Below are 20,780 nucleotides of genomic sequence, written 5' to 3'. Positions count from 1 at the left end.
TCTGCCTCCCAAGTGCTGGGATTAAAGGTGCGCACCACCACTGCCCGGCTACCTGGTAACATTTATTTTGGCAGAACATACCAGTTGTGTTGCTTTACACATTATGCTGCAGTCAGGGTCATGGAAAAATCCCAAACGTGTTACCAGAGAAGACATAGTCTTTCGGGGATGCCTAGGGCTCAGCAGTGCCTGAGCAGTCGCAGTTTGGAGTCAGGGTCACCTCAGTCACTTCATTGGAACTCTGAGCATAACCCAGGCTCACCTTGAATGCGCTACGGTATGCTTCAGCGCAGTCTCGGGAATGCCTTTGCAGTGTTAGAAGTTGAAAGGTGGGAACCTTGAAACGCAGATGTGAAGACTCTCTGGGCTTCTTACAGCGGTATAGAAAGTCTGCTTAAGCATTTGTCCCTTCCCTGGCCTCGCTTTTGAGTTACAGTCTCTATTTGCTCCTCTTCAGTCACTGTAGTTTATCTTCCTTACCATGAAGCTCCAGATGTTATAGATTTAAAAACATGTATCCTGTGTTGAGTGTCTGCAGGGTGCTGGTACCTTTTTTTTCTTTTTCCTTTGTAAACACCTTGGCTTCAAATTGGCCTTTAAATGAAGCGTGCTTTTTCTACTGTCCTTTATCATAATCAAAACAAACCAAAAGGGCACAGTCCACATTCTTACATGCAGCACTGTCCTTCAAGCCCAGGGCATTACTGGGGCTAAGTAAATAAGCTTGTGTTTGAAGCAGGGTGAACCTATGGGGTTTCGGGAAGGGAAGGCGGGGGTGGGGTGTGGAGCAGCCGGCTGCCAGGAGGATCTGTCTGGAGCTGGGTCAGAAGAAGCAGCTTAGTTTGGCTGAGGGGACATCCTTAGTCCTGGCAAGTGGGGCACAGGCAGTGCAGTTTGATGTTAGCTGTCAGCAAGGAGGGCTATGTCGCCATTATGCTTTCATTGATTGAGCACTTATTATGTTTTATTTGTTGTTGTTATACATGCTATACTGTGAGGGTGAAACAGACTTTCAGATGAAACAGTGCTTAAGACTGACTGCTGCCCATTGTTTATATCATGCCATGTCCTTCAAACCCTCCAAAAGACCTACTTAGGTTGATGGCCTCTTTTTTTTTTTTTTTAAAGATTTATTCATTTATTATATGTAAGTACACTGTAGCTGTCTTCAGACACTCCGGAAGAGGGCGTCAGATCTCATTACGGATGGTAGTGAGCCACCATGTGGTTGCTGGGATTTGAACTCAGGACCTTTGGAAGAATAGTCAGTGCTCTTACTCGCTAAGCCATCTCTCTAGTACCGATGGCCTCTTTTTTTCATTAATTGTTATTAGAAATAGGGGAGGGCACAGCAATTGGTTATCTAACACCAAACGATTAGCCCTGAAAACAAACATATATACGTACAAACAAACATACATACATTATATTGATAAAACAGGTTGTGCTTATGTTTAGGAACACACACACACACTTTTTGTGTTTTTGACAGGGTCTTACTATGTAGTCCAGGCTGGCCTAGAAGTATAGTTGAGACTGGCCTTGAACTCACAGAGATCCACTTGTCTCTGCCTCCTGAGTGCTGGGATCAAAAGCATGAACCACTACACCCAGCTTCAGTGCACCTTTTATCAAATGTTTTTAGAGCTGGCTAGACCAGCTACTCAGGATTCTGAGACAGAGCATTTACTGAGTAAGTTTAAAGTCAGCATGGTCAACTTATCGAGACACTGTCCCAATGTAAACAAAGTAAAAATAGGCCAGAGATGTAGTTCAGGGGTAGAGTATTTGCCTAAGTCCTCCAGGCAAATACTCCAGTCATACACACACACAGCACAGCACAGCACAGCACAGCACAGCACAAAGAGGGAAAACAGTTGAGTACTGAAGGTGAAAGTGTGGTTTAGTGGTAGAGCATTTAGCTAGTCTGCGCATGCTTGGGTTTCATTTCCCTTCTATTTTTCATCCTACATGCATATTTATTTAACCTAGCAAACCCAATATCGTATGCATAATTTGCCATATCTGACATCATATCACATGCTTCTCACACAGACGGTTACACGCCTTTACCAAGCTTGGGTTTATTAGGTAAAAACAAGTATGCCTATAGAATTGAGCAGACGTGACGTGCGTGTACTATTTACTTCACTCTTTGAATGTGTCCCAATTTTGGAATGTTGGATTGTTTCTAATTGTGTCATTAAATTCCCAAAATTACTTACTTAACTTCTCACTTTAAAGTGGCAGTAAAAACATGTCACTTGCTCCTCATCTTGAAATTGTGTCAGAACAATTAAGGAAATGGAAAGAGCTGGATTCTCTCTCCCATCCTCCCTCCAGTTCTTCCTTATAAGGCTTGCATGTAGAAAGCACCCTCTACCACACTGTGCCCAGACTCTGTGTCTCAGGAATCTAAGAAGACCGTTAGCCAGATTCCAGGCAAATCCCGTGAAGGCTGGGGAGTGTAAAAGGTGCTGAACAAGGGCTTTCTAGCTCAGCCTTCAAGTGACACTCCCAAGTGTAGACAGGCTTGACCTGCAGCATGTCCTGAGAGACAGAGCCACCCATGTCCTAGTGGGGACTGTGGGAATGGGCACAAAGACACAAAGCAGTTTTCCTGAACGTGCTTCTGTGACAGAAGGGAGTTAAGCAGTGTGAAAGAAGTCCTAAGGGGTTGACAGTATTTGTAGGATGTGGGAAGTAGTAGCACAGTTTGAACAACCCTATCATTGCCAATCACTTTTCAATAAACTGAGGCTATAACTAAAGATATCATTCTTAGGGTCTCACTAGATACTCTGGATGGCCTTTGACTCAATATGTAGACCACTGACCTAGAACTTCTCGCTGCCTATGTCTCTGTTTCCTGAGTGCTGGTATTAAAGGCATGCACTACAAGGGCAGGCTAAGAAGTCACTCTTGAAAAACAACCTCGTGCTCGCTTCGGCAGCACATATACTAAAATTGGAACGATACAGAGAAGATTAGCATGGCCCCTGCGCAAGGATGACACGCAAATTCGTGAAGCGTTCCATATTTTTTTGGTTGCTTAAATTTTCAATAAACTTTCATTCATTTGAAAAAAAAAAAAAAGAAAAAAAGAAAAACAACCTCTATCTTAAAGTAGCTTTTGCTGACTGTGTCTTCCATCTCTCCCCCCAAAGCCTTCTTGGAAGGAACTGTTCAAGAAAGAACTAGTCAGTCATATTCAGAATGACTAATTACCAGAAGGAGCTAGCAGAAGGTTGTGAAATGATACCAGAAGAGAAAAGGGGAGAAGAAACCAGAAAGCCTTATAGCACACACTTGAAAATTGAACAGATACCCCAGGAACAGCCAGGCACAGTGGTGCAGGCCTTTAGCCGCAGCACTCGGGGGGCTAAGGCAGGAGGAGGGTAGAGTTTAAGGCCAGCCTCAACTACATGATGAAACCCTGCCTCTGAAATAAAGTATTTGCTAGTTTGAAAGATAGATTCAGCTGGAGAGATGGCTCAGCAGTAAAGAACACTGACTGCTCTTCCAGAGGTCCTGAGTTCAATTCCCAGCAACCACATGGTGGCCTACAACCATCTGTAATGGGATCTGATGCCCTCTTACATGGTGGCTTACAACCATCTGTAATGGGATCTGATGCCCTCTTCTGGTGTGTCTGAAGATAATGACAGCATACTATAAAAAATAAAATAAATAAATAAATCTTTGCAGGGCAGTGGTGGAGCACACCTTTAATCCCAGCACTTGGGAAGCAGAGGCAGGCGGATTTCTGAGTTCAAGGCCAGCCTGGTCTGCAGAGTGAGTCTACAAAGGACAGCCAGGGCTACACAGAGAAACCTTGTCTCGGGAAAAAAAAAAGAAAGAAAGAAAGAAAGAAAGAAAGAAAGAAAGAAGAGAAAGAAAAAAGATAGATTCAAAACACAGCCTTTTTAAAAAATTTATGTTTGTGAGTAAGAGCATTTGCCTGCCTATATGTGTGTGCACCACCTGCAGTGTCCTCAGAGGCCAAAGAGGGCACCAGATCCCCTAGAACTGGAGTTACTGGTAGTTGTGAGCCATCATGTAGACACAGAGCCTCTGCATGAGCAGCAAGCACTCTTACTTACTGAACCATCTCTCTACCCCAGGTCTGTCCTTTTTATAAAGGCCACAAAGGGAAAGGATACATGAGAATCCTACAGAATCTAGAAAAGAAGAGAAAACAGGACCAAACCAGAGTCAGCACCCTGCGGATGGGACTGTGGAAAGCACAGGAGGAGGAGTTTGAGAGCTTTGTAAATGGAGACAGTTGAGTGAAATTAACCAAATGTTGGCAGGGAGCCAGGGAAGACAAAGTAGCAAACACGTAACATTGTGTCCCAGCCAAAGGAGGGAAAAAGTGAAGCAGAACTGTTTCCCAGAGAACTGAAGGATAAAGGGGAATTTGGGTATACAGACTAAAAGGACACAGCTAGTCCCAGGGAAAGTTAACCAGCAAAATTATTAGCAGCATGTAACACCACAAAAATGTGATGTGATGGAGCAGACCTGTAATCCAGGCAATTAAGAGGAAGAGGCAGGAGGATGAGAGGTTCAAGGTCATCATGGGCTACATTATGGTTTTGAGGCCAGCGGAGGATACATGAAACCCTGTATGCATGCATGTATGTGTGTATCTGTACATACATATCAATTCTGAGCCACTGAGATGGCCTGATGTGTGGCAGCACTTTGGACATAGCCTGACAATTTAAGTGTGGATCCTGGAATCCAATCCATGTAAAAAGTGGGGAGGAGAGAGCCAACTTGACAAAGTTGTCCACTGAACTCTATGCCCATGCAGTGTCCCATGTGTACTGCCATCGTATGCACAGACGAATACAAAGTGTAGAGCAGTATGAAAGTATAAGACAGCACTGGGGTAGAGCTAAGCGACAGAGTGATGTTACAGCATACACAGCCCCCCCCAGCCCCCCCACCCCGGTTTCAGAGAGCAATAAGGAGGAGGAGATTGGTCGCAGGACTTAATAAAGATCACATGACCTAGGAGGAGAATCATAGGTTAATCTCACTCTCATAATCACATGTGAAATTCAGAGATAGTACATACCTGAAATGCCTGTACTCAAGAGGCAGAGGCAGGAGGATCATGAATTTGAAGCTAATCTAGTCCTACAAAAGAGACTTACATATTAGCCTGTCACAAAGAAATTAATTACTTTTGAATGGTGCTTATAGAATAAGCAATTGGCATGTCACCCTACTCATTTCATCATATACCAAGGCATTGTCTTAGTCACTGTTCTGTTGCTGTGAAGAGACACCACAACCAAGGCAACTCTTATAAGAGAAAGCATTTACCTGGGGCCCAGCTTACAGTTTCAAAGGTTTAGTCCATTATCATGGCAGGGAGCATGGCTGAGAACAACAGCTGAGTTCTACATCCTGATCCGAAGGCAGAGGGAGAGGGAGAGGGAGAGGGAGAGCGCGCACATAGGCCAGGCGTGAGCTTTTGAAAGCCCACTCTAGTTCCAGTGTGACTACTCCTCCTAATCCTTCTAATCTCAAATAATGCCAGTCCCTGGTGATGAGCATTCAAATATATGAGCCTTGAAGACCTTTCTTATTCAAACCACAGAAGGCATTATATAAACTCTTCTTAGCCTGGTAAATGATTTTTCAAGCTTCTAAAAAAATGATAGGAAATATTTAACCCAGACTGTGGACAGATTTTTAAACAATGACAAATGTGGGGGCATGGTATGACATGCCTTTAATCTCAGTACTTAGGTGGCAGAAGCGGGCCAGCAGAGGCCAGCCTGGTCTACACAGTGAATTCCAAACTAGCCAAGGCTATATAGCTAGACTGCATCTCAAAAACAAACCAAACAAAAAGAGTAGAATAGAATAGAGTTTTTAAAATGTCAGAAATGTTGTCAGTGGAACTCACATACATTATTTACTATAGGCCCAAGGATACCTAATGCCACAGCATAAAGTGTATTGGGTATAAGTAACACAAGTTTACCTGTGTAATGTCTGGTTGTATAATATAATGACCAAGTAACGATATGCTTACATAACACATGAATGGGAAGGAGAAAAAAAGACCTAGGTAATCCTGGATTCTCTTTTATAGCTAGATCAAAATATATCTATAAATATGTGTCTATTTCAAAACTAGTAAGTTGGTCTAGGGCAGGTCTCAGTTGATAGAGTTGCTTGCATAGCATGCAGGAAGCCCTGGGTTTATCCCCAATATCCAATAAACTGTGTTGTGGTACCCACCTGTGATCTCAGCACTGGGATCAGAGTTTAAGGACATCTTCAACTACATTGAGATTTTGAAGCCAGCCTGAACTATTTAAGAGCCTGTCTCAAAAACAACAACCTGATAGATCAATTAATAGATACATGGTGTGATCATACATGCCTGTAATTCTAGCTCCTAAGAAGTGCAGATAGTAGAGTTGAGAGATCTGGGTTCATGACCAGCCTAGGCTCCATACTGAAGCTGTCTCAAAATGCAAAGCCCCAAGGTGTGTTCATGGAAGAAAACTACCCCAAAGTACAGGAGAAGTACATACATAGTCCTCGGACCACACTATGCATTGCGAAACATCCATAGATAGTACACAGAAAGTTAAATACGTTGTCCTGTGTCATCGTAGTTAAGAAAGTCACCCTGAAAAGTCCCCAAGTTAAAAGCAGGACACACACACATACACACAAACTTGGGGAGGGGTGGAGAGGGAGAGAGAGAGAGAACAGAGAAACAATCAAATATGCATTCCCAAAAGCAGGACACAAAATACATGAACCATAAGGAAGTTAGATAGATCCAAACTTTTCTTTTTTGTGAAGCAGAGTCTCGCTACTCCTGGGTAGCCTGGAACTTATAATGTAGGCCAGGCTGACCTCAAACTCACTGTTGTGTACTTCCACATCCAACTTTGGAGCTTACTTCTACATTATGCATGTAGATGAGTATATGTTTGTGCATGTGCATGCACATGTGAGTGCTGTGCCCCAAGAGGCCAGAAGAGGGCATTGGATTCCCCTGGAACTGTAGTGCCAGGCAGTTGTGAGCCTGCTGATGAGGGTACTGGAAACTCAACCTGGGTCAGCTACAAGAGCAGAAAGTGCTCTGGACTCTTGGGCCATCTCTCTGGCTCTCCCAAGTATGTGTTTGTTTTGTTTGCAGAAAAAATAGACTTCACTCACCCAGTAAAGTAAACGCTCAGGTTCCTGCCTCAGGATAATGTGACAGTTTTCTCTTTGATTTATCCATTCCTTTAAATAAAAGTTTAAGCTAACTAAATATGAAACTCCCACCTATCTGTAATTTTTCAGTTTCCATCCCCTCTCCACCCCCTAGCCCCCGCCCCCAATCATACTCTCTTCACTTGCAACTGGAGGATCAAACCCTGGGCTTTGTCTGCTGCAGACGTGCCTGAAAGTATTCCTTAGAGAATTCATGAAGCAGAGGAAGTGGATGTTGAATGTTTAAAATAGTATAATATAGAATAAGATAGAGAGTATCCAGAAATGAATAGAGTATTCCTTCATGGAATTGGAAAGTAAACAGTCTGCCAAAAGGACGGATGCAGCTAAAAAGTAGATTAATAACTAGAAAACAGGAAAACACCTGGTGAGAATGACAGCCATCAGTGTGACCTCGTCCACCAGCGCACTAAGATGGACGTAATGGAGTAGAAATACAGAAACTAAGAACCAGAAGCCAATTGTGACATCACAGGTGGCATGTCTATGCAAATCTGAGGTCTAAGAAAAAATGGACTTTATTCTAGGAAAATAGGAATTGCCACATGTGGCCCCATAAAACAAATTCTGTAGTTTTAATGGGTAATATTTCACCATTCATTACTCTAAAAATATCAGGCACTAGGAATTTTCTTTGATTATGACAAGTTTTTCTAAGGACTTTGCATATAAAGTAAATGATCTGTTTTTTAGCCATACCCTAACCCCTCTCTGGAGGATTCTAGGCAGGGGCTCTTCCACTGAGCCACACCCCCAGCCCCTCACTGAGGGATTCTAGGCAGGGTTTCTACCACTGAGCCACGCCCCCAGCCCCTCACTGGGAGATTCTAGGCAGGGGCTCTACCACTGAGCCACGCCCCCAGCCCCTCACTGGGGATTCTAGGCAGGGGCTCTACCACTGAGCCACGCCCCAGCCCCTCACTGGCGATTCTAGGCAGGGGCTCTACCACTGAGCCACGCCCCAGCCCCTCACTGGGGGATTCTAGGCAGGTGTTTTAGTCTTGACCTATAGCTTTAGTTGCCCAGATTCTTTTTATTTATTTATTTATTTCTCTTTCCATTTCGAAACAGGGTTTCTCTGTGTAGCCCTGGCTATCCTGGAACTCACTCTGTAGACCAGGCTGGCCTTGAACTCAGAAATCTGCCTGCCTCTGCCTCCCAAGTGCTAAGATTAAAGGTATGCACCACCACTGCCTGGCAAGATTCTTTAAAAAAATAATACCACCACTCTAGGGCACATTTTATAAAACTGTCACAGTGCCAACATCAAAACTTCAGTTGGTTTTCTTTTGCTGTTTAGCATATAGTGGCTGAGAATACTGGCCAACACTAAACCATTGCTCCTAGGGAAACATGTTTATTCTCATGTGTATATATACCATGCATAGATTATAACCTGGAATCTTGAAACCTCACCCTCATCGACCATACATTATTTTATGAAGGAGAAGTTGAGGTTCAAAAGGATTGAGTGATGTCACCAATATCCCTGCCCTAGCTGGAGTGGAAGGCCTGTCCAGTTGACATGAGAGCTGGTGTCCCTGCTGCACTGATCCCTTCCTGTCCTCACCCTCTTGTTTGTGTTTGTATGCTCGCTAAAAAGGATGACTGGCTCCAACCAGGACCTGTGAACACTGGGCATTTTGAATTGGTCACGCCCCGTGTGTGCACAGATGACTGCATACACACTGGATGTACTGAAATCGCAGGCGTGTAGCATGTGTAGCACCACACTTAGCTCGTGCCTCCGTCCCTCACTGGCTCCTCTGCAGTCATCATCTCAGCAGTGGACTTGAGGACAAGCCTGTACACCGCACCTGGCCGGTTCACATGCACAGGCCCGGGGCTGCTGGCTTTCTCCACTTCTGCTGAGACCCAGCACTCTGCAGTAGGCACTTTTACCTTTGCTCCCTTCTGGGGGACACATGTGATATGCACTTTTTTCTTTTGAGCTCTTGTCTCATTTTAATGACATGTAGTCCCTGTTCCTCTCTTATGGTTCTTTCTGGAACCCTTTCCAGTCAGGCTCAAGTGCATTGCTTCCCCCATAAAAGTGCTTAATGAAATGCCCAGTGATCTCAAAGATGCTAAGTTATCCAGCCTTCCTCTTCAGGAGTTGCTCCTGCTGCTGCATCTGTGCCCTTGGGTTCCCCTAAGGCCATTCACTCCTTCATTTCTAGCCTCTTTTTGAATGAGACCGCAGGTCTCTTGTGTCCACTCTCATTTCTAAAGTTAATATGATGGTGGTTTCCAGTGAAGACCCCACTCAGGGATTCCCCTGAAATGAAGACCTGTGGATCAGCCTCTTAGTTGTCCAACTTCTTCTGGTGTCCAACGGGTGTTTCAGGTGCAGAGGCCAAAGCCCTGGCCTGCCCTTGTGTTTCCCATATCTGCAACTCAAAGCGTCATGTCTGACCAGCATAGGCCAGAAGGCTTTGAAGGCTCTTGCTCATTCAGACCCTCCATGGACTCCCTCAGCAAATCCCACTTCTTAGCACATACAGTGTTCAAAAAGATGACTGTCTCAAGACTATGTCTTTTCTCTGCCTGTGTGACTACAGCAGACCCTTGTTGTTCCCTTTTTTGTTTGTTTGTTTTTTGAGACAGGGTTTCTCTGTGTAGCCCTGGCTGTCCTGGAACTCACTCTGTAGACCAGGCTGGCTTCAAACTCAGAAATCCGCCTGCCTCTGCCTCCCAAGTGCTGGAATTAAAGGTGTGCACCACCACTGCCCAGTTTGTTCCCTTATTTTTAAAATGGATATAAACAGTGGCTTTCATTATGAGATGTGAAGCCTGTCTGTCCTTATACTTGTCTGTCCACCTCCCGTGACCCCTCTTGTTCCTGCTCACCTCCTTCCTGCTTCTGCTTTTGTTACAGTGTTCCTGCTGAAAAGCTAGACACTGCCCATGAGGAGAACATTGAAATACTTGGTTTATTTTTTTTCCATTTGTCTCCATCCTGTCTTGTTCCCCTTCTTTCTGGTCCCCTTCCTCTACCTCGCAGAGCCAACCCTTCTGCTTCTCTGTCTCATGTAAGTTTTACATCTAGATCTTCATGGGAGGGAATGCGTGTACTGTTGATCTTTCTGAGCCTGGCTTATTTTACCCAGTGATCCAGTTAGACCAATCAGAACTCTGCAGTTCCATTTTTTTGTTTTTTGTCTTTTAAAGACAACCTTTAAATTTTAAAGCTAAGGGGCTGTAGAGGTATCTCGCGGGTTAAAAGTACATAGTTCTCTTCTGGAGGACCTGAGTTTTATTTCCTGTGCCTATGTTGGCAGCTCACAACCAACCATAACTCCAGTTCCTTGGGATCTGACACCCTCTTCTGGCCACACTGGGCACCTGCACTTTTGTGGCATATACTCATAGAGACACATAAATAAAAATCTCCATATGTAGAATGTGTATGTATTATATAAGTATGTGTGTATGTGATGTGTAGCCAAGTATAGAGGTGCATGTATGTAATCCTGACACAAGGTAGAAGCACAAAGATCAGTTCAGTGCTAGCCAGCCTGGGCTACCTAGTGCGACCTCAAAATACAAATCCCCTATGCTTTCCAAACATAATGAGTATAAAAACAAACTCCCAACTCCCCTCTGCACACTCCACCCTTCCAAGCTCTTAAGTTACAGGCCCAGAGCCTGTATCACCTATGGGACAAGGAGATGTGCCCTCCAATACCCACCTCCTACTCGTAATACCTGCTCCCTTGTACCTCATCTGCACTCAGGCTGCCACGCCCTCCTGGTTGTTCTTCCTGGTGCTCCTATGACGTTCAGTATCATTGCCCTTCCCTCTGGTATCCACTCGGCCCACAGTCACTTCCAGATCTCTGCCTAGACACCACTTCACCAGCATTGGCACTCCATCCTTTTTTGAGACAGGGTCAAACTATACAGACCTGTCTGGCCAGGAACTCACAGAGATCTATCTGCCTCAGCCTCCATGCCCACACCCAGCTACTTTGAAAAAAAATTTTTTTAGATTGATTTATTTTATGTGTGTGAAGTGTTTTTCTACATGTGTGTATATGCACCAAATGGTGACAGTGGAAATCAGAGGACAGGGTTAGTTCCCCCTGGAACTGGACTTAGGTTGTGAGCTGTCACAACCTTTTCCTTTGTTCTTTGTGTACTGGTCTTATTCTTTTGGGTCCAGGACTGCTGGTTTCCACCTGCTCAAAGCATGTATGGCTCTCCCACCATCTTCCTAGTCTGTTTTTCTTGGGCTTCTGTTTCACCAGCATCCATATAGGTTTCATGTTGCAGGATTTTCGTACTCCTTCAAAGCAAGGTGTCTCTGGAATAAATCAGGTTAATCCGCAGATGCTGCTGGTGGCTTCTGGGCAGGCCCAGTGGAGCTGGTAGAGCCTGCAAGACTTAACCTTCTCACCAGCCTGCTTGTCAGCTGTCACGTGTCACAGCTTTAGTCAACTTGAGGGCAGGAATCCTTCCATGCTAACAGATGGATGGGAATTTAACCAGACAATAAACCATGTACGTGCCGTAAATATGTTTGCCAAGGGCATGGTTCCCAGTGCGGGGCTCTGCACAGCTGTCTTCCCGTGAACTCCCTGATTCTTGGTGAGATGATTTGTTAACTCTGAAACAGCATTTCAGAGAGTTAATGGGTCGTTGGCTTCTTCATTCCCAGCAGCCTAATTATCAGGAGATGGGAGGGAACAGTTTTTATCAACAAAAGTTATTGATGTGAGATTTTTAGAAATGAACTTGCTGTGTTCCTGAGTTGAGTGCCATAGTTCTCAAAGGGCCTGACAACCTTTTAGGCATTGCCAGCATCACGCTTGCGTGCCCTCAGGGGTACAAATCAACTGTGAACAGTTCTCTTACTCCCCTCTTTTAGTACTTACATTACTATCCAAGCTGCTACTGAAATGTTTTTAGGGATGCAGATTTTTAAAAATACAGTTCACAGGGGTAGAGATGGGTCAGAGGTTAAGAGCACTTACTCCTCTTCCAGAGAACTTGAGTTCAGTTCCCAGCACCTATACTTTCAGCTCATAACTACCTCAAACTCTGGCTTCCATTGCTCCAACACCCTCTGCCGGCTCTTAGGGGTTGTGCGTGTGAGTGTATATGCACACATGCGCACAAATGAACAAGAATGCAGTTCATCTGTCTTTCTGATTCTTTCTGTTACTATCTTCAAACACATTTTTAGTCTTCCATCAAATACTACTCCCCGCTCAGTACCTATGCAAATTAAAATGTGGAGTGTTGGTCCACTTTGCACTCTACAGAGGGTAACTTGCACTGATGTACGTTTTCATTGGCGAGCTCCACCAGACAAAGTATAAATTGCTGTAGAACTGGGGGAGCGTTTGAGCGAGGCAGATGTTCTCTTAGCATGAAGCAGATGTAAAACCTGCGAGTGTCTGTCTAATAAAGGATAGCATTTGGTTCTAGACAGCTGGTGCCAAGATTACCAATTAATCATGTTTGAATGCGTTCTTTACTAATTAGATCCCTCTTTGGTTTTTACTGTTCTGGGTATAGTAAAGAGGGGGAAGGGCACGGAAGCCCTTCTTTATACTTTGAATAGCCCTTCTTCTTTTATAAGCCTTTTTTCCCTTACACCCCTATAGGAAATTAAGCCCAAAGATGTGAATGACTAAGCTGGCTTCCCCCACTGTGACTGTAGGTTCAGAGTTAGGATGCTCTGTTGAAGGCAGTAGCTAGCGCTGTGAACGTTCAAAGACAGCTGGAGAAAGAGGACTGTAATTACACTTAATGTGGGCTTATTTTTGTTTTATTTATTTATTTATTTTTGCATGGACAAAAGCTAGTATTTGCTTAGTTAACATCAATAGGCAGTGTCCAAGATTATTTGACTGGGTGGGAATTTGAATGGTGCAGAAACATGGGATACCAGCTTGGTCTTATATTATCAAAGCAGTAAATCATGTGTTTGCAAAGATTAAAGATGGCCAGGTTGGTGTAATCACTAGGAAAGGTTGCCTCTTTCTGCTTGTAAAAGATAAATCAGTACTACCGTGAAAGCCGAGAAGGGGCGCTTTCCCCTATAGTCCTTTCCATGAAGGGGGTATGCTGAGGTTGATTTAGAACTAGTGGCTTTCCATTGTTTGGGATTCTTGTTTTTGTTTGCCATTGTACTATTGTATGCAGGCCAGGCTGTACTTCTGGGCTGCATCTATAGCACTCTTCCTTGTTGTTCTTCATTTGGTTTTGAGACAGGGTTTCTCTGTGTAGTCCTGGCTGATCTGGAACTCCCTCTGTAGACCAGGCTGGCCTCAAACTCAAGAGATCTGCCTGCCTCTGCCTCCTGAGTGCTAGGATTGAATGTATGTGCCACCATGCCCAGCACCTTCAGCCCTTTGAAAACTTTTATTTTGAGATGAATTCTCACTATATAGCTCAGGCTGGACTTCTCCACCTGGATGATGGAAGTACAGACTTGAGCTGCCATGCCAGCAGACCCTCTGCCTTGTCCCCATTCTTCTCTCTCCCTTGCCCCTCCTTCCTCATACCCTTCTCCCTCGTTCCTCTCCCCCTTCCCCTTCCTCCTTCACACCCTTCTTCTTCATGCCTCTTCCTCTCTCTCCTCCTCTTCTTTAATGCCTGTCAATGCTTATTTTCTATGAAAGAAAGTTCAGTATATAGTTTGACCTCACACAGCCCTAGTAGGAGTAAACAGGACCAGCTAAAAGTTTCCTGGAGTCAATAGCTGGATATTTTGGCATTCTTATAAACTTTCTTTCAAATCGTGCTTGTGTGTGCATGTGTATGTTATATACATGTGCATCTATGTGTGTGCATGTGTGTGGGTGTGTGGTATCGTAGCACATCTGTGTGTCAGAGGACCCCTTGCAGGACGCTTTTCTCTGCTCCAGCCATGTGGGCTCAGGATGGAACTCAGGTTGCCAGGCTTGATTGCAGCCTACCTGCTCAACCATCTCAACAGCTTGTGCTGCAACACTCTAGTTATTAGGAATATTTTATTAGTGGTTTTTCCACAAGCACATGAGTGGGTTCTTCATGTTTTGATATTTTACAGAAGTTTTTCATGGGGTGTGTGTGTGTGTGTGTGTGTGGCATATATTTGCCAAGAAAGATGTACAGAGGTCAGAGGACAGCTTGTATGAGTCTGTTCTCTATTTCTACAACGTGGGTCTTGGGCTAGAACTCAGGATGTCAGGTGTGGCAGCAAGCACCTTTATCTTCTGAGCCCACTCACTGGCCCAAATTCATAGTGCTTTTAAAGGATAGAAAAAGTATTTAAAGGGTGGGAGAAATGCATTAATTTTCAGGTCTAAAGATAATTAGCCCAAGTGGTTCTTCCTTTTTTAAAAACATTGTTTGTTTTAAATTTTATGTATATGATGGTATGCCTGCATGTTTGTAAGTGAACCATGTGCATGCAATACCCCAGAGGCCAGAAGGAGGCATCACATTCCCTGGGGCTGGAGCAACAGATGGTTGTGAGTTGCCATGTGCATGCTGGGAACTAAACCCATGTCTACTGTAAGGTCACCCATCTTTCTAGCCCATAAATGGTTCTTTTAGTAAAATGTTTATTACTCTTTGGAAAGAAAATCATTCAGGTAAGAATGAGCAAAGTCAAGCTGAGCTGAGGAGTTAACAGCTTGGCAGCAAGTGTGAGCATTTCTGACTTATCCCAACTGCCTGAGGTCTGTGGAGTGTGGATCTGTGTGTTAGCGTGCATATTACACCACTTTTTACACAGTGTGACGTCAGCTCGGGGGCCTGGCTTTTGGAACACTGGAGTAAAGGAGTCTGTAATGGCAGATATTAGCTTTTTAAATCATTTATACTTTTGGAAAAAAAAATGTGTATGGTGTCTCTTTATTGCTGAGCCATCTCTCCAACGCCAGAGCTCAGAGAATTCTTTATCACTTGGGTCTATTGGTGATTTGTGGGTTTCTTTGTAGTTATAAGTTGTGTGAAACCATGGACTTTGAAATACCCCTTAAGTGAAACAAGTTCTGTCAGGTTTTTAAAAACATTTTATAGAACACATCTACAAGAGTAGAGAGAATAATGACCCAGCCCATCCCCCAGTGTCCGCCTTCTTTTGGTTGTTTTGAGGCAGGGTCTCTCCATATAGTTTCCAGGTCAGCCTTGAACTCATGATCTTCTTGTCTCAACCTCTGGCTGGTGACATTTCAGGCACTAGCCTCCGTGCCTCACTATATCAAGATTTCTGGTATGTGCAGAGTATGCTTTCTCTCTTAAACTCTGTGGTTCCGCATCTTGTTTCTATAGTAACAGTGGGCGTTTCAACAAAACTAGGTCAAGTAAACCCAGTAGTTCTCACTTTTGTTTCAGGAAGTAGAGCGAGAAATCTCATTCAGGACAGAATGTGGACTGTACTATTCTTACTACAAGCAGATGCTGCAGGCTCCGACCCTCCTGCAAGGTAATCCCGACAGCAACTGATGTGGGCATGCTGATTCCTCTGCCTTGTTTCCTTCAAGCCTCCCCCTTCCCCTCTTTACACCTGATGCATTGTTATTTGGTGTGTGTGTGTACACATGTTTGTTTGTATATGTGTTTGTTTGTTTTGTTTTGAGACAGTCTTTTTACATGGCCCTGGCTTTTCTGGAACTCAAGGTATAGACCAGGCTGACCTTGAGTTCAGAGATTCACCTGCCTCTGCCTCCTGAGTGCTGGGATAAAGGAATGGGCCACCACACTTGGCTCATAATTTTAAATGTATGACTGTCTCACCTTCAATATGTCTGTGTACCATCTGTGTTCCTGGTGCCTGTGGAGGTCAGAAGAAGGTATTGGGTTCCCTAAGACTTGAGTTACAGATGGTTGTGAGCTGCCATGTCAGTGCTGGGAATCAAACCAGGGTCCTCTAAAAGAGCAGCCAATACTCACTGAGCCATCTCTTAAGCTCCTGTAGCTTCTGGTTTTATTTTATCAGATTGAAATTGCATTCAAGGTATGTGTCTTCTCAATTTTCAAAGAGGCGACCAGGGGCGAAGGAGACAGGTAGTGTCCCAAGAAACTCAAGCAATGAAATTCCCACCGCTTCCAGTACTGTCCACACAGTCACCATGGGACACCTGAGATGCGGTGAGCTAGCATTTCTTGTGTGTGCTGGCCCTCTCTTCTTGAGAGTTTATCTTAACAGTTTTAATTTAGCCTCTGACTCTGCCTTCAGCATACTGGCTAATTCTGAAATTTTTTTTCAGCATCAAAGCCACAATATCTGGTTTGGCAGGAGTCAGGGTCCCTGAAAATTTAATCTCAGGATGCTGAGGGGAGGGGTGGCATCATGGTGCTGGGTCTCTGCTCCCTCGCTGCTGCCATAAGCCCAGGTCAGGGTCTCAAGAGTTCCTCAGAATGTACCTGTGTTGGAAGTATGTTCTGGTGAGAGCCTGTTCCATGATGTGAGGCAGCTCTTCCTCTCTGGAGCCGTCTGTGGGCATGACACAGGGTAGATTTGTTTCTGTAAATCCCAGCCTGTGAGCCCCTGCCACATGGCAAAAACAGCTCTAATGTCATTGACAGGTTGGCCCAGGCCAGGTGGCCCTATGAGAGTAGTTTTGAAGAAGAAATGATCTTTTAAGAAATTCTTTGGCAAATTCTACGTGTGTACATAATGCTTTTGGTCACTTTCACCGTCTCCATTACCCACTGTCATTCCCCTGCATCAGTTAAGCCTTGCTTCCTTCCCAGCAAGTTCCCACCTACTTTCATGTCATTTTTTTTTCGTTAGTTTGTTTTTGGTTTTAGTTTTGGTTTTGTTTTTTTCATTTTCTTTGAGACCCACTGAGTTCAGGCACAGTTGCCAGTATAGTCATTTTTGGGTGTTTACTGGAGCCTGGCAACTTAGCAGTGATTATACTATTGAAGAGAATCAGGCCCCTGCCCCAGCAAACATTATTGCCAGTAGTTTCTCAGGGGAAGGGGGCATTCTGACTCTTAATGGTCATTTCTAATTTTTTGAGAAGCCTCCACAGCTGCTGTCCCTGTTTACACTCCCACAGGGACCTGGTGCCAGTTCTGGGAGCTGATGCCTTCTGGGAGCCGGCAACCGTTGCTCTGTCTGCAGATTGTCTCCAGCACTTGTTGTCATTTGCTTTCTTTCTTTCTTTCTTTCTTTTTCTTGTTTATTTATTTATTTATTATTAGATATTTTCTCTATTTACATTTCAAATGTTCTCCCCTTTCCTGGTTTCTCCTCTGAAAAAAAACCCTATTCCCTCCTCCTACCCCTGCTCACCAACCCACCCTCTCCCACTTCCTGGCCCTGGCATTCCCCTACACTGGGGCATAGAACCTTCATAGGACCAAGGGACCAGTCCTCCCATTGATGACCAACTAGGCCATCCTCTACTATACATATGCTGTTGGAGCCATGAGTCCCTCCATGTATACTCTTTAGTTGGTGGTTTAGTCCCTGGGAGCTCTGAGGGTACTAGTTAGTTCATATTGTTGTTCATCCTAAGGGGCTGCAAACCCTTCAGCTCCTTGGGTTCTTTCTCTAGCTCCTTCACTGGGGACCCTGTACTCAGTCCAATGGATGGCTGTGAGCCTCTACTTCTGTATTAGTCAGGCACTGGCAAAGCCTCTCAGGAGAGTGTCATTTGCTTTCTTGATGATGGCCATTCTGACCAGCATGAAATGGGAAATCAAGTCATTTCAGTTTGCATTTCCCTGATGGCTAATGATGGTTAACACTTTTTAAAATATTTATCAGCCATTTCTGTCCTTTCTTTTCCAAACTGTTCAACAGTTCATTAGCCCATTTATTGGTTAGCAGTTTTATTTTTATGGTGTTGTTTTTGCATTTTTTTTTATAAAGTCTAGATATTAATCACCTGTCTTTTTTTTGGTTTTTGTTTTTTGAGACAGGGTTTCTCTGTGTAGCCCTGGCTGTCCTGGAGTTCACTTTGTAGACCAGGCTGGCCTCGAACTTGGAAATCCACCTGCCTCTGCCTCCCAAGTGCTGGGATTAAAGGTGTGCACCATCACCGCCTGGCATCACCTGTCTTTTGTAGCTAGCAAAGATTTTCTCCAATTCTATAGGCTTTTGTGTCCACTCTGGTGGTTTCGCCTGCTGTGTAGAAGCTTTTTGATTTCATGCCATCACCTGTGTCAGGTTTGGGCACTGCCCCATTGGGATTCTTTTTTTATTTTTTCCAGACAGAGTTTCTCTGTGTGTAGCCCCGGCTGTCCTAGAACTCACTCTGTAGACCAGGCTGGCCTTGAACTCAGAAATCCATCTGCCTCTGCCTCCCAAGTGCTGGGATTAAAGGCGTGCACCATCACTACCCGGCTCCCCTTGGGGTTTTTTTCAGAAGTTCTTAAATGTGCCGGTGTTGTGGCAGGTTTTCCTCTAGCCGGTACCAGCCAGCCTTTCTGGTTATTTGGCTCTACAGTTTATTCCAAGTTGTTCTGACCACACTCTCAGCCTAATGCTAGAGTCAGTGCGTCGTGCCAGGTGAATAGAGAAGTACAGTTGTAATCTTTCACTCTTGGTTTATCTTCACATATCCTTAGGCTTCCATGGCTTAATCTATGACAATAAAACCGAATCCATGAGGACGATCAACCTCCTTCAACGAATGAACATTTACCAAGAAGTTTTTCTCAGTGTTTTATATAGAGTTCTCCCCATACAGGTATGCAGTGTTCTCTGTCCTTGAGTTCTTAGGGGCTGATGAAGGTCCACACTGCCACTCAGAGTGAACATTTCACTCCAGGTCTCCTGATTTCAGCTGCCTCAGTAGAGAAACATCGCTGTGGGCACTGAATTTGTTTGTTTGTTTGTTGTTGTTGTTGTTGTTTTTAATCCTATAAGATATTGTTACTTTATTTTTACAAGTAGAGCTTCCTGGCTTATGTCATAATTATGTGTGCAGTCTAGAAGCTTGAAAAATAGTTTCATTTGAGAATGTGTAACCATTTCTTTATGTGTATCCTGTTTCTCTATGACTTACATTTGTTTGTTTGTTTGTTTATTCTTGGTGGGGTTTTTTTTATTGTTTTGGTTTGGTTTGGTTTGGTTTTTTGAGACAGGGTTTCTCTGTATAGCCCCGGCTGTCCTGGAACTCACTCTGTAGACCAGGCTAGCTTCGAACTCAGAAATCTCCCTGTCTCTGCCTCCCAAGTGCTGGGATTAAAGGCATGTGCCACCACCGCCCTGCCCTTGTTTTTATTTTTTAAGACTGGGTTTCTCTGTGCAACCCTGGCTGTCCTCTCGCTCTGTAGACCAGACTGGCCTCCAACACATGGAGATCCTCCTGCCTCTGCCTCCTGAGTGCTGGGATTAAAGGCGTGCCCCTCTACCATCTGGCTCTAAGACTTGTCTTTATGATTCAAAACACATGCATGAAATCATCAGATCACAATCAGCATTTCTCCAATGAGTGAGGCAGAATTAGAAAATGTTAGACCTTGCTTTGTCTAGAGGCCTCCCTGCATCTAGTTTGAAGAAAGACAGCTGCTTGCTCCTAGGTGGAAAGTGGTGATGACCCTACTGCTGGGCCAGCTGCCCACTCAACATTACCTTTCTCTAGACATGTTCTATAAGGATTTCTTTTGTTTTAGATTATGTTTATGTGTGTATGTGTGCCTGGGTAGAGGTTTGTGCATGTGAGCGTAGGTACATAGAGAGACCAGAGGCATTAGAGTCTCCAGGAACTGGAGTTACAAGCAGTTGTGAGCTACCACGCATAGGTGCTGGGAACTAAACTAAGTCCCCTGCAAGATCCATATGTGCGTTCAAGCACTGAGCCAGCTCCCTAGGCCCCTCCATGTGAACTGACTCATTCTCTAGGCCCCTCTGTGTGAGCTGGCTCCCTAGTTCCCTCTGTGTGAATTGGCTTCCTAGCTCTTCTTTGTGAGCCAGCTCCCTAGGCTCCACCACGTGAACCAGTTTGTTTTCTAGGCTCCTCTGAGCCAGCTCCTTAGTCCTCTCTGTGGATATATTTTTTAAATGCCAATAAGAGGAGGGTTGGGATGTCTGTGATAAACTTTCAGGGCTTGGGGAATGAACCAAGGGCCTGGTGTGTTTGAGGTGTGGTGTTTAAGTGAACATAGCTGCCATAGGCTCATGTGTTTGAATGCTTGATCCCCCATTGATAGAACTGTTTGGGAAGGGTTCGGAGGGAAGCCCTTTTTGGGTAGGTATGTGTTGGATGGAGCTAGGCTTAAGGTTTCAAAAGCCAAGACCATTCCCAGTTAGCTCTGTCTCTGCCTCCTGTTTGTGGTTGTGAGCTCACAGGTCCATCTCTAGACTGCCTTCTGTCCTCCCGCCATGATGGTCATAAACTCACCTTCTGAGACTGTGAGCCCCCAATAAACTCTTTCTTCTATTGGTCACAATGTCTCTTCACAGCAAGAGAAGAGTAGCTAAAGATACTAGGCACATAGTCTGCCACTGGGCTCTGTCCCCAGCCCCGATGAACAGTTTCTATTGTTGTCTTTTACAGAAATATCTAGAACCTGTTTATTTTTATATCTACACTCTTTTTGGGCTCCAAGCAGTCTATGTC

The 20,780-nt window shown here is 44.5% G+C and overlaps 1 protein-coding gene and 1 non-coding gene across 2 annotated transcripts in view; both read left to right on the top strand.

Annotated features, from left to right (window-relative positions):
* The window catches only part of Dpy19l3 (dpy-19 like C-mannosyltransferase 3), a 72,671-nt gene that overhangs the window by 10,488 nt on the left and 41,403 nt on the right, over positions 1–20,780 (top strand). Inside the window, exons 4-6 of the mRNA XM_031386217.1 lie at positions 15,595–15,685; positions 18,784–18,905; positions 20,718–20,779. Coding sequence (XP_031242077.1) covers positions 15,595–15,685; positions 18,784–18,905; positions 20,718–20,779 — 275 coding nt within the window. The remainder of the gene's footprint in view (positions 1–15,594; positions 15,686–18,783; positions 18,906–20,717; position 20,780) is intronic.
* Positions 2,938–3,044, top strand: LOC116104167. The gene has a single exon (XR_004123708.1). It is a non-coding gene; the product is annotated as a U6 spliceosomal RNA (small nuclear RNA).

The sequence above is a fragment of the Mastomys coucha genome, unplaced genomic scaffold (assembly GCF_008632895.1).
Source record: "Mastomys coucha isolate ucsf_1 unplaced genomic scaffold, UCSF_Mcou_1 pScaffold21, whole genome shotgun sequence".
NCBI classification, from domain to species: domain Eukaryota; kingdom Metazoa; phylum Chordata; class Mammalia; order Rodentia; family Muridae; genus Mastomys; species Mastomys coucha.
The sequence above is the reverse complement of the archived record's forward strand: the minus strand, read 5'-3'. Positions and strand labels throughout refer to the sequence as shown.